Source organism: Hemiscyllium ocellatum, chromosome 1 (genome assembly GCF_020745735.1).
Source record: "Hemiscyllium ocellatum isolate sHemOce1 chromosome 1, sHemOce1.pat.X.cur, whole genome shotgun sequence".
NCBI lineage: Eukaryota > Metazoa > Chordata > Chondrichthyes > Orectolobiformes > Hemiscylliidae > Hemiscyllium > Hemiscyllium ocellatum.
Window position 1 is genome coordinate 138,912,752 of NC_083401.1, and position 19,442 is coordinate 138,932,193.

General features: G+C 41.2%; 1 protein-coding gene across 1 annotated transcript in view; it reads left to right on the forward strand.

The window, feature by feature from the left end:
* The window catches only part of LOC132816624 (protein transport protein Sec24D-like), a 202,212-nt gene that overhangs the window by 83,490 nt on the left and 99,280 nt on the right, over positions 1-19,442 (forward strand). The window contains exon 9 of the mRNA XM_060826441.1: positions 17,893-18,031. Within this exon, the coding sequence (XP_060682424.1) occupies positions 17,893-18,031 (139 nt within the window). The remainder of the gene's footprint in view (positions 1-17,892; positions 18,032-19,442) is intronic.

A 19,442-nucleotide genomic window follows, 5' to 3' on the forward strand; every position in this document is an offset into this window, starting at 1 on the left:
GAACAAATACAGTAAGTAGTTGTCATGACATTGTAGGTTTACTGATGGCAAATGGATTGCAGCAGCTCAAGAAGGCAGCACACTACCACCTGCACAAAAATAGTATGGATGGGCAATAAATATTGGCCCAGTCAGTAACATCAATATTCCAGGGATGAATAAGATAAAAACAGCAAAAGCAAAAATTTGCAATTTAAACAGAAAATGCTGAATAGACTGAGCATGTCTCACAGTATCTGGGTGCTGTCCTTATTAAAAATGGACCCCTGATCCCAAGAGCTGAGCGTCAATTGGAGAGTTGGTTGTTTAGTAGCCTTAGGAGTTATTAACAGTATATTTTGCTTGTTCTGCATTTCACGGAGGTGGGTATGTCAATGGTCATGTGTCCTCCGAGCCAGCGAACTAGGATATGGGGGTGTCAGTGCAGTTAGACAGGCCCTGGTGAGGTGGGCTGGATGACATTCAAGGCTGGCAGGACTGTTCACTTTTTGGGCAGCTATTGTCACCACAGAGAACCCTCCATGGGCTGAAAAGTCTCAGGAAGAGAAGGGTTACCCTGAAGACCACCAAGATTTGCCAGGATGTGGCAAAGGGGAGAAAACAGGCAAACCAACTACTTCGCTCCTGTGCCATATTGTCCATCTCTATACTATTTCAAAAAACACTGGAAAAGAATGTTTCCTGGAATGAACTACTTCCATTATGAAGATAGACTATTCTCCTTGAATATAAATTTTCAAAGTCATCAGAAGCTTCAGGAAAAAGAGAGCATAGATTTAGAGTGATTTTCAAAAGTATACGTAATGTGGGAAAAACCTCTTTCACATGAATGGTTTGTATCTGGACTATACCACATGGGTGTGTGGTGGAGGCATTCAGGAGGACAATAGGTGATTATTTAAATAAGTGTAATGGGCAAGGTTATGGGGGGAATGCAGATGAATAGCACTAAATCATGATGCACTTTTGAGGAGTCAGTATAAACATGATGGGCTGAAAGCCACTTTCAGGCCCACTCCCCATGCACACTCCACTGCCATTATGAATGGTCTTTCATGACTTCTCATGGCTGTACCCTTTCTTCCTCTGGTGCTTAATGTCTTCCATGCCAAGCCATGTTCCTCAACCCACATACCAGCATGGTTACTAATGCTATCTATGCCTAACTATGGCATTTCCATTCCCATTCACCCATTATGTGCTGTGTCCCGACCAATAAATCTGATTGTAATAATAGCAGAGACTGCAAGTATTTGAAAACTCTTTATCTTAGCATCATCGAGATATACAGCATGGAAACAGACCCTTCGGTCCAACTCATCCATGCCAACCAGATATTTTATATAAATCGAGTCCCATTTGTCAGCATTTGGCCCATATCCCTCTGATTCATATTCATCTTCTTATTCATATACCCTTCCAGATGGCTTTTAAATGTTATAAGCAAACCAGTCTCAACAACTTCCTCTGGCACATCATTCCATACACGCACCACCCTCTGCATGAGGCAAACACCGATGTCCAGAGGTACTTGAAATCAAAGAGCAAAGGCGGTAGCTGTGAAAGTTCACTGCTGGGTCAGACAGCGGTGTAAGTTTCTTTCTCCATTAATTCACTTCTCACCATGTGCTCACCTCCTTTGTCTTTCACACTCCTGGTTTAAAGTGCCATTGTTGTGATTTTTTTTCTTCCCAAGTTCCAAAACAATGCAATAGCTTATAAAACAGTAATAAGTGCTCTGAGAATTTGAGGAAATCATCTCCAACACTGAAAATACCCCAAAAAACAAGGAGCAGCTATTTTCCCATCCTCCATCTTGGATCACCCACAATCCTAAAAATTAACAGATCATACAGCAAGAGGTGTGGTGCTGGAAAAGCACAGCAGGTCAGGCAGCACCCGAGGAGCAGGAGAGCCGATGTTTCGGGCATAGGCCCTTCATCGTGACAATGCTAATGAAATGTCGACTCTCCTGCTCCTCAGATGTTGCCTGACCCGCTATGCTTTTCCAGTGCCACACCTTTTGACTCTGACTCTCCAGTATCCGCAGTCCTCATTTTCTTTCATACAGTAAAAGATGTCCAGTAGTGTTTTCCATGGGTGCAGATGTTCAATAGGCTCTCAGCCAAGAATGCATAAGAAGAATGAAACTGCTTCTTATGATGTTTTACAGGGTCTAGTTGATTTAACTTTAAAAGATCTGTAGCAAAAGGTTTTTTTTCCCCTTGAAAATAGAATGCTATGATCCACAGTGCCTCTGTGGCCTTTACACCTGGCCTGACTTCATAAGAATTGTAGAAAACTAGCTATTGCCACAATGCAGTTAGACAGGTTGCAGGCTTGTGACCAGAATGAGCCAAAACTCTTAAACTGCGCTCGTGAAAATTTGTGATGCCCAGAATGGGACTTGAAACCCTGGAATAGGGTCTTAGCCTGCAGACTTGCCCTACCTTCATAAACATATAATCTTGTATCTTTGATGCTACCTGTGCTGATGAGATTTTCCAGAATTTTTTGTTTCATTTTCCTGCAAGTGAGAAAGTGGGTACAGACAGTGGAAAATATCCAGAGGGGAATGGAAATCAGCCAGCATCCCATAAATGTCTGGAACAGCCAAAATTGGAGCCAGTCTTTAGGAACAGGCTTAGGAACAATGTAGTGGTTGCTCCAACTTAACATTGCATGTACTCAGTAGTGTTTTCACGAGACAGAGATAGCTAAAATCAGAGCCAAGTATGTTGATAATGAGAAGCTGCTTATTTTTGGAGGAAAACTGATTGTTAATTATTTAACATTCATGAAATAAACTGGTTTGAAAGAGTTGTACAGATGCAGCAAATGTACGCTATTCATGTTACCATTAACAGGAGTTTTCATTTACATTAAGTTAAATCACATCATTAACTGACAAAGGTGAGCCAAGCATAAGACCGGAATCACTGGGAAAAGTCTCAATGATTGAAACTATCTTTTCTAACTAACTTTGCATCCTGCAACAACATCCAACTCTCCACCAATTGATGACTGTATTTTACCATTTAACCCTGTGTTTCAGAATTTCATCCTCAATACAATCACACTCTTCCATCCTGTTTAAAACATTCTTTGGCCAAGCTTTTAGCCATTCCTCCTAATGCATCAAACTTTCATTTGGTGTTTATTTTTATTATCTGATACAGTTCTTTGAAGAACTTTGTAACTCTTTTGATTTTAAAGGCACTTCTAGTTTTAATTTTCCCCTAGCTTTTAATAACTGCAATTGCAAAAATTGGAAATTGATCCAGTGGATCCACACCATTGTCTTTGTGGAAGTCATAAGGTTCAGTGACCATCAGTAATCAGTTGTGGTGTTAATGAGGCTGGTGTCTGAAGGGATTTCTGAGTCCCAAGCATAGTATGCATGACTGGTTAAATTTCGGAGACAATAAGTTGATTGAAGAATAATACAGGCAAGTAAAATGTACATTTCCCTCCTCTAGAAGATCATATGAGGCACCTCATTGAATACTTTGAGCCTTCTCTAACAGTCGAATATTGTTACATCCCTGTGCACAAATCTTTCAAAATTATAGGGAATGAAGTGTATGTCATGCAGTAACTGTTGAAAAAAAGTACAGAAAGAAAATTTTCATTAATTGCAAAATTTGTGTACCTTATTGTATTTCAAAAATCTTACTTTGTTTAATAATGTCATCAGGGAAACTTTGCTTTCCCTTAAAAGGGCATACTGTTAATCATTGCACTTGTTTGGTAGTCATGGACAGAAAGAGGTAATTATGAGTTGAATTAGAAAAAATAGCAGATGGTGATTGAACAATAATGTGCACCATGTTTCTGATTTTGTGTTCATATCCAAAGTAAATTATTTTTAGTTGACTTTTGTGGTTTTTTTTTAAAAGACAGTTTTCATATTAGAGCAGTGAAGCATTAAAACATGGCTGGCGACTCATTAAGCAAAAAGGAAACAAGGCTACAGTCACAATTCCTTCATACAATTGTCCTAGGCCTGAAAAGAAAAACAACCCATGGAACATTACACCTTCAACATGTCACAGACCAGTTCATTGATAAGCTTTTTGTTTAAGATATCTGCAGTGATATGCATGGCATCGCAATAAGGAAAGCTTTAGTCAATGGAGTGGAAAATTTGTGAAACCATTCAGTTTTTCACCACACAATAATGTATACTTGATAGTCAATTTATAAAAACTGGTTCTGTGAAATATCTAATATCTATTTTCTCACAGCTCTCAAACCCTCAATTAATGTTGACCTTTCTGAACAAGTCAGTGTCATTTTTGATCTATTTGTTTGCAGAATCTTAATCCATTATTGGCATAAGAAAGTAAATTTGACCTTATTTCTTCAAAGTCAAAATAATTTTGAAGTCTTCAAGAAAATATCTATTTGTATGACATTATAAACCTTGTACTCTTTGGGAAGCATATGTTTGGCCTGAGAGATCTGTGTTGAAATCAGCGTTGTTTGAGGTCTTGCTCTTGCTGGGTAATCTGAGTATAACAATATGTAGCTTCAAACCGGAGTTCTTAAAGGAGCACCACTTCTCTCTGCCCATCTTTTTCTTTCCTCTCTCTGTTCCTCCAGCTCCCTCTCCCTCTCACGCTCTCTCAAGGTCTCTCTCATACACTCTCTCCTGATAAACGTACAGCAATAAGTACAATGTGCCCAAGTGTTAGGCTATAGTTGAAGAAAATTCTACATAAACATTTTTAACTATTGTGAGGTGCCATTTGCAAGAAAGGACATGAATGATACATGTACAATATGTACACAGGCTGTAAACCAACCACAGTGCAGTTGTTAGAGGGCATATTGCTATGTGCTGTTCAGCATAGTCAGAAAGAAAAGGATGGGCAGAGAGAAGTGGTGTTCCTTTAAGAACTCCGGTTTTTTTGAGTTTACTTTAAATATTTGGCATGAAGCATTCCTTGTCATTGTTCTAAGGCTAATTCATGCTGTTCCATTTCTATGTACCCTGTCCTAAAACTTGATCTCTACCACAAACCTCTGTGCATACCAAATGCAGCACCATCCCATCAATGACCATGTGTGTCCCATCTCATTCATCCAGTGGTAATGAAAGATATTTAGCCCAATTGCAGGATGTAGCTTGTAGAAAATCAAAGTTAACATTTCAGTATTAATTTATTTGGTACTGTTGCTCACTTACTTTGAGAACTAGTTTAAAAATAGTTGTTTTCCCTATCGGGGGAAAAAATGGAATGTAAGAAATAAATTAGTCTCATCTTAAGAAAATCACAGAGAAATAAAGGGGAAGGTACTAGAATTTATAAAATAACTTCCAAGAAAGTATTTTCTTATCAATATATTCTAAAAGAGTTAAAAATAACATCCACTTAAAAATCTGGGATCAATCAATCCCAGTCATTTCAGTGCACTCATACAAGTGAATATTGAGCATTCTACCTGAAAGCAAGCAACTCAGTTGGTTGATGGTAAGGATGAGATCTCCTCCTACAAGATTCTGGATCAGTGGTGCTGGAAGAGCACAGCAGTTCAGGCCGCATCCAAGGAGCAGCAAAATCGACGTTTCGGGCAAAAGCCCTTCATCAGGAATAAAGGCAGTGAGCTGGAAGCATGGAGAGATAAGCTAAAGAAAGGTGGGGGTGGAGAGAGAGTAGCATAGAGTACAATGGGTGAGTGGGGGAGGGGATGAAGGTGATAGGTCAGGGAGGAGAGGGTGGAGTGGATAGGTGGAAAAGGAGCTAGGCAGGTCGGACAAGTCCGGACAAGTCATGGGGACAGTGCTGAGCTAGAAGTTTGGAACTAGGGTGAAGTGGGGGAAGGGGAAATGAGGAAACTGTTGAAGTCCACATTGATGCCCTGGGGTTCAAGTGTTCCGAGGCGGAAGATGAGGCGTTCATGCGGAAGATGTGGAGTTCAACAGCTTCCTCATTTCCCCTTCCCCCACCTCATCCTAGTTTCGAACTTCCAGCTCAGCACTGTCCCCATGACTTGTCCGGACTTGTCCGACCTGCCTAGCTCCTTTTCCACCTATCCACTCCACCCTCTCCTCCCTGACCTATCACCTTCACCTCCTCCCCCACTCACCCATTGTACTCTATGCTACTGTCTCCCCACCCCCACCCTCCTCTTGCTTATCTCTCCATGCTTCAGGCTCACTGCCATTATTCCTGATGAAGGGCTTTTGCCCGAAACGTCGATTTCGCTGCACCTTGGATGCTGCCTGAACTGCTGTGCTCTTCCAGCACCACTAATCCAGAATCTGGTTTCCAGCATCTGCAGTCATTGCTTTTACCTCCTACAAGATCAAGGATATAATGGAAACTTGACAGGTTGTTTAATTCTAATGCACTCTGAAGAAAATGGCACAATTTTGTTGTTATCTCTGCATCTGATTCAGAGCTCCTGACATGATTCTCAGCCTATTACAGGAATGAAAGAAAAGATTGATTTGTTAGTCTCTCTTTGATGTACTCTTTATTTGTTTTTTACTTGATAACAATATATATAAATGTCCTTCCGTGGTGATACGTGCTCCAGTGAAAATGTCCCTATAGACTAATGATAATAGTCACATGTAGCAATAATATAGAAGGTTTGAATACTCTGTGTTCACACAGGACTTTATCAATAACCAGGAAACGTAACTTCCACTGTTGAAATGTAATCCTGCTCAACAAATTCCTATATGAATGGTATTTGAGGTAGCAGTAAACAATACCATTTAGTCATTAGTTAAAGCAATATGACAACTCACTTGATAAAGGGAAAGCAGATTTAGAATAACAATGGTGCATAGACGTAGCAGTTTGATATCTTCTCTGATGATCCCTCTCAATTATTTTGCACTATAGAACAAAGTCAAAATCTATTCTCATGATTCCTTTAAATAAGAGAGCAAAGTACACATTTGATCTTTAATAACATGTATGAGGTGTTGTTGGATTAGTGTTCTGGAATTGCTCCTACATCCAACTATTTCATCAAAGCCAAGTAACCTTAGCACAGTAAGAAGGAATAACAACATATTAAGCCTCTATAAAACACTCATGCAACCTCAACTGGCATACTATGTTTAGTTCTGAATATTACTCTTTAGGAGTAGATAGAGAGAACCTCTTTGCATTAATAGATGGATTGAGAACCAGAGGGTACAAAATTGTAGATAATTGTGAAAAGAATTAATGGTGGGTTGAAGACAAAAATATTCACGCATCAAATGTTTAGGGTCTGGAATATACTGCCCAAGTGGCAGTTGTGGTGGTGGCAGGGTCAGTTGAAATCATTAGAAGGGAATTGAATGTGAATGAAAAAACTTATAGGGCTATGGAGAAAGGCAAAGGAATGACACAAGGTGAATTTCACAGGCTTGATAGGACAAATTATCTCTTGCGTCATAATCATTCTTCAATTCCATTTGAAATTTGAGGGACTGAACATTTATTTGACTACACAGGTGGGATAGGAGGCAAACAATCCTGTTATTGGCCTGTGTGCCTGTCTCCTGCCCATTGCTGGCCTCTGAGCAATTTCATGAAGACAGGATCAGGAGGTGTTGCTGGTGGGCATTGACAGCTACCTGTCTGCCAGCAACAGGGAATCACTTAGGCCTCTTTAAGGTTCTATGAAGGCAACTCTTCAAATGCTGACCCAAATGCTTGTCTGGAATGCCTGAAATAAAAGTGACTGCTTTAACATGCCCTCGATACATTGCAGTATCTAATTTAGTATTAGCCACAAAATGACTCTTCAGATGTGCTATTTCCAGTTCCACATTTTATTGATTCTGACTTTCCAGCATCTGCAGTCCTCACTATCCCCTTCAGCTGGTCTTGCCATGTACTTGCAAAGTTTAAAAAGAAACTTGTAGAAAATAATCAGCAAGTCAAGCAGCATCTGTAAGGTGTGCAACAGAGTTCACCTTTCTTACTGATTATCAGTTCTCAGAACCTTTGATGCCTGCATAGTCCTGATTATTTTTGCCACATTTTGCCATTTGAGTAGTGAACTGATAGAATTAAATGTTTGTTAGATTGACTTCTATTCAAAGTAAGTTGTCTTCTTTTCCCAACTGTCCAGCATTAAAAGAGCTGTTGGGTGAACAGACCACACCAGTTGTTCACAGTAATGTTGGTGGGGGAGGGAAGATAAGAGAGGAGAATTTGCCTTTTCAGTAGAACCCTATTCCCACTGTCACCACCATATGTTTTTGATCACTGCAGCTTAGTGAATCATCCAGTCCACAGCCTGACCATGACCCTGCTGATGCTGGTGTCATGTTCTTCTCAAAAATAAAAGCAATGAAGGATTTGACTGCTAGATATTGTTGCTTCCTGCATTAATTTGGCTTCAATCTCTGCTTATAAACAGCAATGCACGATACACTCATTGTAAATGTTCTGTGACAAACTAAATATCAATTGATAAAGTAAAATATTCTGTTGTGAAAGTGTTTTGTTTGTCAGTTTAAAATAATGGAATTATAAATTTTTGAAGCTTAGTTTAACCTTTGGGAAAATCTGGTTCTTTTGAGACTAATTGTGGAGGTGGACCTGGGGATAGCACAGGTTTTCTGTCATATGATAGAAACATCCTCTTCAATGTTTTCTTGAGTGAAAATGCTAAATTTATGGATGGGCAGGCCATTACACTTTTACCTCCTGCTGGGACCTTCCAGCCTCCAACTTCTGGGCATCAATTTTATAAGGTATGCAGATGGTATTTCACTTAACTGCAACCCACGAGCATCACTTAACCTTTACTCATCGCCCCCACACATGCTGGAGATGTCAGAGATCAGGCAAAAAGTGTGTGACAGTTCCCAGGAGAGAAGGAAGATCTTTTTCCTTGGAAAAGCAGCACTTCCTGGTTAATGAAGGCAGTGTGGACAGAGGTACTTGCAGTAGTCAGCTCTCATGAGACTGGCCCCATTTATTCAATCAGATAATTATCTGCACTCTGCCAGGGTGAGTGCCACTCTCTACTCAATGCTTCAAGCTTTCATGCGTGTGAGCTAACATTCTGAGTTTACCACTGCACGTGATGGTTACACAATTTTGAATGCCAAACATCTCCCATCAGTCAGCTCATGTACAATCACTACCAGTTACTTCCTTCCGGCTACCAGTGCAGCACCACTTGTACCAGTGTTACTGCCTCTTATATATCTGACAGATAAAAGCACATAAAATATCAAAGCTGCTATAACATTCAGAAACTCATGCTCCACCAGTGACCATTCATTTCAACTAGGAAAATGGCACGTGAAACAAGGACAACATCACAAAATATAGCTTCAAGATGAGCACCTCACAGATACTTAAGCATTGACATCATATTATGCTTTACGGATTTGCATCAACTCTCTTTCTTTGACGATGCTAAACCACCTTTCAATCAGAACCCTTAACTCCTAATTTCCCATATGCCACATTTTCTTTAAACTAGTTAAGTTGCCATAGTCTTACCAAACCATGGGTCTGCCCTCTCATTAGAGAAAGCTGACTGGTGGTGATTCATCCTGAGGGGAGGTTGATCCTTCATGGTGGTAGATAGGCATTTTTGTGGTCGAAAACGAGACTCCCGAATGGTATGTTGTTTCCCAGGTGCACAGGTCAGGGATGTCTCAGATTGACTGCAGAAAACTCTCAATGATGAGGGTTAATAGCCAGTTGTTGTGATACATATAGGCACCAATGATACAGGTAAAAAAATGGGATGAGGTCCTACAGGAAGAATTTAGAGAGTTAGGAACCAAGTTTAAAATGTAGGACTTCAGAGATAATAGTCTCAAGATTGCTACCAGTGTTAAAATAGAAATGATAGAATATTCAGGATGAATGCATGGCTTGAGAGATGGTGCAGGAGGGAGGAATTCAGATTGTTGGGATATTGGGACCAGTTCTGGGGGAGATGGAACTATTGCAAATTGTGTGTCTACACCTGGGCTGAACTGGAACCAATGTCCTTGGGAGTGCTTTTGTTGATGCTTTTGGGAGGGTTTAAATTAATGTGGTGGGGGATAGGAACCAAATGAGGTTAGTGGCCAAGAAGGAGGTAGTAATTAAAGCTTGTAAGGAACAAGATAATGAAGTAACTGAGTAAGGGGAAGAGTAGGCAGGAAGTGCCAGATGAACACAAAGGGACTGGTAATCTGAGGTGCATTTGTTTTAATGCAAGCAGTATTGTAGATAAGGCCGATGACCTTAGGGCTTGGATTAGTACATGAGAGTCTGAGTCTGATATTGTTGCTATTACGGAGACTTGGTTGAGGGAAGGGCATGATTGACAACTATTTCTGGGTATAATGCAGAAGATGCAATATCAGTTCATTCCAAAAAGGAAGAAAGATCCTATGAGGAGGCAGGGGTGGCCGTGGCTGACGAGGGAAGTTAAGAAACATATAAAGTCAAAAGAGAAAAAGTATAACCTAGCAAAGATGAGTGGGAAAAAGGTGGACTGGGAAGCTTTTAAAGAACAACAGAGGATTACTAAGAAGAAAATACAAAGCGAAAAAATGAGGTACGAAGTTAAACTGGCCAAAAATATAAACGAGGATAGTAAAAGTTTTTTAGGTACGTGAAAGGGGAAAAAAATGGTTAAGGCTAAAACTGGGCCTTTGAAGACAGAAACAGGGGAATATATTACAGGGAACAAAGAAATGGCAGAAGAGTTGAATTGGTACTTCAGATCTGTGTTCACTGGGGAAGACTCAAGCAATCTCCCAGAGGTAACAGTGACTGAAGGACATGAACTGAAGGGAATTTATATTTGTCAGGAATTGGTGTTGGAGAGGTGTTAGGTCTGAAGGCTGATAAGTCTGTGGGGCTTGATGGTCTACATCCCAGGGTACTGAAGGAGGTGGCTCTAGAAATCGTGGATGCATTGGTGATTATTTTCCAGAGTTCAATAGATTCAGGATCAGTTCCTGCAGATTGGAGGGTGGATAATGTTGTACCACTTTTTAAGAAAGGAGCGAGAGAGAAAGCAGGAAATTATAGACCAGTTAGTCTTACCTCAGTGGTGGGAAAGATGCTGGAGTCAATTATAAAGGATGAAATTACGACACATCTGGATAGCAGTAACAGGATAGGTCAGAGTCAGCATGGATTTATGAAGGGAAAATCATGCTTGACTAATCTTCTGGAATTTTTTGAGGATGTAACTCTGAAGATGGACAAGGGAGATCCAGTGGATGTAGTATACCTGGACTTTCAAAAAGCCTTTGATAAAGTCCCACATAGGAGGTTAGTGAGCAAAATTAGGGCGCATGGTATTGGGGCAAAGTACTGACTTGGATTGAAAATTGGTTGGCTGACAGGGAACAATGAGTAGTGATAAACGGCTCCCTTTCAGAATGGCAGGCGGTGACCAGTGGGGTACCGCAGGGATCAGTGCTGGGACCGCAACTTTTTACAATATATATTAATGATATAGAAGATGGTATCAACAGTAACATTATCAAATTTGCTGATGATACAAAGCTGGGTGGCAGGGTGAAATGTGAGGAGGACGTTAGGAGATTACAGGGTGACCTGGACAGGTTAGTGAGTGGACAGATGCATGACAGATGCAGTTTAATGTGGATAAATGTGTGGTTATCCACGTTGGTGACCAGAACAGGAAGGCAGATTACTACCTAAATGGAGTCAAGTTAGGTAAAGGGGCAGTACAAAGAGATCTGGGTGTTCTTGTACACCAGTCAATGAAGGCCAGCATGCAGGTACAGCAGGTAGTGAAAAAGCTAATAGCATGCTGGCCTTCATAACAAGAGGGATTGAGTATAGAAGCAAAGAAGTTCTTCAGCAGCTGTACAGGGTCCTGGTGAGACTGCACCTGGAATATTGTGTGCAGTTCTGGACTCCAAATTTGAGGAAAAACTTTTCTGGCTATTGAAGGAGTGCAGCATAAGCTCACAAGGTCAATTTCTGGAATGGCGGGACTATCTTATGTTGAAAGATTGGAGTGACTGGGCTTGTACACCCTTGATTTTAGAAGACTGAGAGGAGATCTGATTGAGACGTATAAGATTATTAAAGAATTGGACACTCTGGAGGCAGGAAACATGTTTCCGCTGATGGGTGAGTCCTGAGGACACAGCTTAAAAATAAGGGGTAGGCCAATTAGGATAGAGATGAGGAGAAACTTCTTCACCCAGAGAGTGGTGGCTGTGTGGAATGCTCTGCCCCAGAAGAGGTGGAGGCCCAGTCTCTGAATTCGTTTAAGAAAGAGTTGGATAGAGCTCTCAAGGATAGTGGAATCAAGGGTTATGGAGATAATGGTTGAAGATGATCAGCCATGATCATAATGAATGGTGGTGCAGGCTTGAAGGGCAGTTTGGCCCACTCCTGCATCTATTGTCTATTGTAAATGTCTCAGGGTATTGATGCTTCAAGCAGGACAGAGAGGGAGGTGAAAGAGATGGAGGAGTTGCATTACTGGTTAAAGAAGGTACTACAGCTGTGCTGAAGGAGGACACTATGGAAGACTCTAGCAGTGAGGCAATATGGGCAGAGCTCAGAAATAGGAAGAGTATGGTAACAATGTTGGGATTGTACGACAGTCCTCCCAATAGCAAACGTGAGATAGAGGTACAAATGTATAGAACGATCATAGAAAGATTGAGGAGCAACAAGGTGGTGGTGATCGGAGATTTTTAATTTTCCAACATTGACTGGGATTCACTTAGTATTAGAGGTGTGGATGGAGCAGAAATTGTAAGGAACATCCAGGAGGGATGTATAGAACAGTATGTAAGTAAAGTAGTCCAACTCGTGACAGGGCCATCCTGGACCTGGTGGTAGGAAGTGAACCCAGCCAGGTGTTTGTGGTTTCAGTGGGGGATTACTTGAGAATAGTGATCACAATTCGATAAGTTTTAGGATAGTCATGGACAAAGATGAGAGTGGGCCAAAAGGAAGAGTGCTGGGGGAAGGCCAACTATAGCAAAATTCGGCAGGAGCTGAGGAATATATATTGGGAGCAGCTATTTAAAGGGAAATTCACATTGTATATGTAGAAGGCTTTTAAAGGGAGGTTCATTAGAGTTCAGGAGAGATGAATTCCTGTGAAAATGATGGATAGAAATGGCAAGATTAGGGAACTGTGGATGACAGGTGAAATTGTGAGACTAGCTAATAGGAAAAAGGATGCGTACATAAGGTCTAAGTGACTGAAGTCAGATGAAGCTTTGGAAGAATATTGGAAATGTAGGACCGATATTCTTTGGAAGAATATCAGGAATCTGAAGCGAGGAATTAAGATGGCTAGAAGAGGTCATGAAATATCCTTAGCTAGCTGGGATAAGGAAAATGCCAAAGCCTTTTATTCGTATATAAGGAGCAAGTGGGTAACAAGGGAAAGGATGAAAGATATGCGTGGAATCAGAGAAAATGGGTGAGATTCTTAATGAGTACTTTGCATCAGTATTCACCAGGGAGAGAGACATGACAGATGTTGAGGTTAGTGATAGATGTGTGATTACTCTAGGTCAAGTTGGCATAAGGAGGGAGGAAGTGTTGTGTATTCTATAAGACATTAAGGTGGACAAGTCCCCAGGTCCGGATGGGATCTATCCCAGGTTACTGAGGGAAGTGAAAGAGGAAATAGTGGAGGCTTTAACAGATATCTTTGCAGCATCATTGAAAACTGGAGAGGTCCCAGAGGACTGGAGAATTGCGAATGTTGTCCCTTGTTTAAGAAAGGTAGCAGGAATAATCCAGGTAATTACAGACCTGTGAGCCTGATGTCAGTGTTAGGAAAGCTACTGGAGAAGATACTAAGGGATAGGACATGTACCCATTTGAAAGAAATAGTGAGAGGCAGCATGATTTTGTGCAGGGGAAGTCATGTATTACAAATCTAATAAAATTCTTTGAAGAGGTGACAAAAGTGATTGATAAGGGAAAAGATGTAGATGTCATATACATGGACTTTAGTAAGGCTTCCCCATGGTTGGCTGATGAAGAAGGTGCAGTCGCAAGGGGTCCAGAGTGTTCTAGCTAGATGGATAGGGAATTAGTTGGGCAACAGGAGACAGAGAGTAGTTGTGGAAGGGAGCTTCTCAAAATGGAGAACTGTGACCAGTGGTGTCCCACAGGGATCAGTGCTGGGACCACTGTTGTTTGTGATATACATAAATGATTTGGAGAGGGTGCAGAGGAGTTTCACCAGGATATTGCCTGGTATGAAGGCTGCTAGCTATGAGGAGATGTTGAGTAGATTAGGATTGTTTTCATTGGAAAGAAGGCGATTGGGGGGGTGGGGAGGGGGGTGTACCTAATTGAGGCCTACAAAATCATGAGTGGTGTAGACAGGGTGGATAGCAACAAAATTTTTCCCAGAGTGGAGGACTCAATTACTCGGGGTTACAAGTTCATAGTGAGGGGGAAATGTTTAGGGGAGGTATAAGTGTAAAGCTTTTTAAGCAGAGAGTGGTGGTTGCCTGGAATACGTTGCCAGTGGAGATGGTAGGAGCAGGAATGATAGCATCATTTAAGATGTGCCTAGACAGATACATGAATGGGCAGAGAGCAAATCTTTAGAAAACTGATGCTTAGAAAATAGGCAGCAGTTTTAGATAGAGGATCTGGATCGGCGCAGGCTTGGACGGCTGAAGGGCCTGTTCCTGCGCTGTATTGTTCTTTGATCTCTTTGTAACCTCAGCTAGTGTGGGGATTGGACCCACATTGTTTCACAAACAAACAATTTGTGAGCTAAATTGACCCCCTTGGACTAGGAATGCACATGGACAATTACACCTCTGAGGATTGACATGTCTTAATGCAGGAAAGTGCTCATTCTCACACCAATGGCTCATAATGCTGCTTTCCTTCTGCAGAAAGAATTGCACAATAACAAATATGCACAGACAGGTATGGTGGTGAGGAATCACCCAACATAGGCTGCTATCCCTTTTGAAGAGCAAGCCACCAGACTGGTAGGAGAGCAAGGACAATGTGCCTCTGATGAATGAGAGGTTGGGTATCTCCAGCCATCTATTGAGAAGGCCTCCAAGTGGCTACACCTGAATGCACATCAAGCTCCAATGTCTTAATGAAATCTTGGGTCAGGCTCACAACAGATCTTCATGTTTTTCTATGCATCTTCAGGATCCTACTCCTAAGTCAGGATCAAAACAAGAAGAAGCCCAGCTCCCAGCCCCATCTCTATCAACACACTATGGCACATCTTTGAGGACAGATAGCCATGAAACTCAATGGATGCATTGTTTCTCCTATCCTCCTCTAGCAGAGGCATTAATTTCAGTGGGTCATCTAGAGGAGGCTTGAGGTTGTGTTATGGACCTGGCCAAACACCCTCAAAATCTTTTAAGAAGGCCACCCAGACCCTAACTCTTCTTATTTTAAAGGTAGATGTGAAGTGGATATTCCAGGAGTGATGCAGCTGGTTAAACCACTCTGCTTTAAGTAAAACAGAATTTGTTTAAACATTACAGTTGAAACACAAATAAAAGAAAACAGAATTTCGGGTAAATTAACTATTTGAAAACTCAACCACCTTGACACCACACTTAACTAAGGAGATGTTCCAATTCCCATAACATCCCATAAACACGCCCCTTGGCAAAAGGTAAATTCGAACACCAGTTCATACAGGCAGGAGAGCTTTCTGAGAGAAAGCCAGTCAGGAACCATCTGCTAAAGCTTGAACCTTTCTCCACTGCAAGCAGCTTCTCACTGTTGCAGCTAAACCAAACTAGAAAAGACCTGAACTGGGATAACTGGCCACTATGCTGCCGTTGTTAAGCTCGGCTCTTGCCCAGATATGGTGGTCAAGGTTAGAGTGATGCTAGAAAAGCACGGCAGGTCAGGCAGCATCCAAGGAGCAGGAAAATCGATGTTTTGGGCAAACACCCTTCATCAGAAATTAGCACCTCTGCTTTTATGACCTCACTTGAAAAAAAATCAAGGACAAAATAACCTTTTTAAAATTACAGTGTCGTAACAAGTGAATATAGCCCTGACATAGTTCCATACTGACAGGAGGAAGAAGTGTCTCTGACACTTGGAGGAGTCCAGCAGAACAGGCTTTTCCTGGGGCCAGTGTAGATTATAAGCCTCGAGACTCCATATTTGTGAGTTGATTGAGATGCAGAAATGAACAGCAGAACATCAAGCAGAGGTGCCAAAGATCGTGCACAGAGAGTGAAGACCAGAGAAGTATGCCCAAATTCTGGTTGATACCATGGCTCTAAACTGAGTGTGTATGGCTACCTCCATGGGAGAAGCTGCTGTGATGAAGCAGATCCAACAGAACAACCAGTATCTATCACTCCATCACTTGAGCATTGGATACATGCATTCATTGGTCAGGTGAAAGGAGGTGATGAATCTTGAACTCTCTCCAGGTGCTGGATTGCCTTGAAGAGTGAGGAAGGTGTGATTAAGCATAGAGAAGGAGGAGTGGTAGCCAGATAACCAGGGATTGTCATCTTGTGGCACTCTACAGGTGCCCTGTAGCATCACCTACCCTTCGCCATGAGTGGAGACAACTTTGTCCTTTACTCGTGAATCTCTCCCATAACTATTAGTTGTTCTTTTCACTCTCTCGAAACTACTGTACTTCCCAGTGATTCCACTTCCATCCAAATCCCCAACTCCTGCCCTACTTTTGCACACTTCCCAGCTCACCAAACTATCCCCATTGTATTTTCTACCCTTAAACATGTAACACTTACCCTTCTTGTCCCTCTGCCTTTACCTCTAATTGCGCCTTTTCCCTCTGCATTCCAGATTTCTCCCTTCATTTCCCAAGAACCTTCCAGTGTCCCGAACAGCCCTGACCTTTAAGTTACATTCCCCATCTTTCCTTTCCTTTGAACCTTTTCCATTCAGCCCCTTTACATGACAGACTCTTTTTCAGTTACACCCCACTTCCTTCCCTCGTCAGCTTTACTGATGTCCTTGCTAGAGCAGGTGAGTTATGAAGATGCTAAATTATGAAAGGAGTTTGTACCCAACAGAGTTTAGAGGAAATAGTCAACCTAGAAAGTAGGGTTGAGGCAACAGCTCAGCCATGATCATATTGAATGGTGGAACTGAACTGAGAAGCTTAATACAATACTCCTGCCCATACTACTTCCATATATTTGTGTACATTGAAATGAGAATTTACATACATATTTATATTAAAATAAAAGATGAGCTTACTAAGATTTTGTAAAAATGTCGAATTGCATAGACTCCCTGATTAATCCATGTTATGTATTGAACTCACCACACTCGGTGTCACGAGATGAAGGGGTGGAAATTCAGGTCTGGGTCCATTGATAATCGCTATTTATCAAATTCTGCTCAAAGCTAAGTATGTTTGGACATTGGATGAGGGGTAGGATTAGGTTGCCTGTAATAGCCTATGCAGATGAATAGTCTGGTTCTTACTCTATAATTGCCATAACGAGATAACTGGATCAGAGTACTGGAATACAGTGAAGAGTTAATGTAATCAAGAGGAGAAAGGGAATGATTGTTAAGAAACAAATAAAAAAGTGGCATAGATATAGCAATAGTTTGTAAGCACGTAGAATTTTGTAGTACACTTCAAATGCGATCCTATCTGTTTTATATTGTGACTTAAATCTAAATAACAAATATTATGAAACTTGGATTGACTTTTAATGTGATGTGAAACTGCAATTAAACATGTGTATTTCTGCAATGAATAGTTGTGTTTAAAATAAATCTGAAGAAAAATATTTCCACATATAGGGTAATATTTCCTTTAAATGTATGTTCTGAAATGGTAAATCCTTATAAAGAATAAATTGATTATTCCTCTACAGAAATATGCTGGAGAGATTCTTCTTTGTAATCATATCTGTTTGATTTGCATGTTTCCATTTATTAAAGCTTTTCATCTTAACAGGCACTACTCTGTGTTGTAAGCCATGGAGAGAGTGGACCAATTCGCTGCAACAGATGTAAAGCCTACATGTGTCCATTGATGCAGTTTATTGAAGGTGGACGGAGGTACCAGTGTGGATTCTGCAGTTGTATCAATGAAGGTTACTATTTTACTGTATTGAATCTTCACATCACAAACTTTATAAAAGCTGAATAAACTTGACATAATGTTAATCTGTTTAGACAGTGACTGTTCCAGTTTAGTAGATATTTTTATTTCCCTTGTAAATTAAGAAAATGTAAATTGTTTTTGATAACTTCCCCTTGTTAGAGCAAGTTCTTTGCAGCTCTCAAAGGCATTATCATATCAGGTCCATGGGGAATGGCTCCTAAAACACACCTGCAGGCCCCATCAGAATATTTCCTTCTTGGCTAACTTGTAACCCTCTCGAGCCCTGACTGATTCTTGCCTCCTCAACCTAAGTAAGCTTCCTTTTCCTCTTGACTGGATGTTCCACATTCCTTGTCACACAAGGTTCCTTCCCCTACCATCCCTTTCCTGCCTCTGTGGGACAAACTTATCCAGCACTATCGGCAAGTGCTCCCTAAACAACCTCCACATTTCTGTCGTGCGTTTCCCTGAGAATATCTGTTCCAAATGTAAGTGCCCCGTTCCTGCCTAATAGCATTGTAATTCCTCCTTCCCCAACTAAATACTTTCTCATACTGTCTGTCCCTATCCCTCTCCATGACTATAATAAAGGTCAGGGCGTTGTGATCACTATCACCAAAATGCTCTCCCAGCGAAAGATCTGACATCAGCCTGGTTCGTTGTCACGCACCAAATCCAATTTAGCCTCCCCTCTAATTAGCCTATCTACATATTGAGTTAGGAATCTTTCCTGGACACACCTGACAAAATCTGCTCCATCCAAACTATTTGGACTAAGGAGGTTCCAATCAATGTTATGAAAGTTAAAGTCACTCATGACAGCAACCCTGTTACTTCGGCACCTTTCCAAAATCTGTCTCTCAATTTGCTCCTCTATGTCTCTGTTGCTATTGAGGGATCTGTAGAAAAATCCCAATAAAGTGACTGCTCTTTTCCTGTTTCTGGTGTCCACTTATACTGACTCTGTCAGCAAACCCTCCTCGATGACCTCCCTTACTGCATCTGGAATACTATCCCTGATTAGCAAAGCCACTTCCCATCTCTTTTACGTCCCCCTCTTTTCCTTTTAAAACATCTAATCCCTGGAACATCCCAACAACCATTCCTGCCCCTGTGATATCCAAGTCTCTAATGGCCACGACATCATAGTTCTAAGTACTGACCCATGCTGTAAGTTCATCACCATTATTCCTGACACTTCTTGCATTAAAATAGACACACTTCAACTCATCACATTGACTGCAATTTTGCCATAACAACTGTCTATCCCTCCTCACAGACTCTCTGCATGCTGTATTCTGGCTGTTCACTAGCTACCATCCTCAGATCCTTTAGCTCCGGTTCCCACCACACCCCTGCCAAACTAGTTTAACCTTCCTGAAGAACTCTAGCAAATCTCC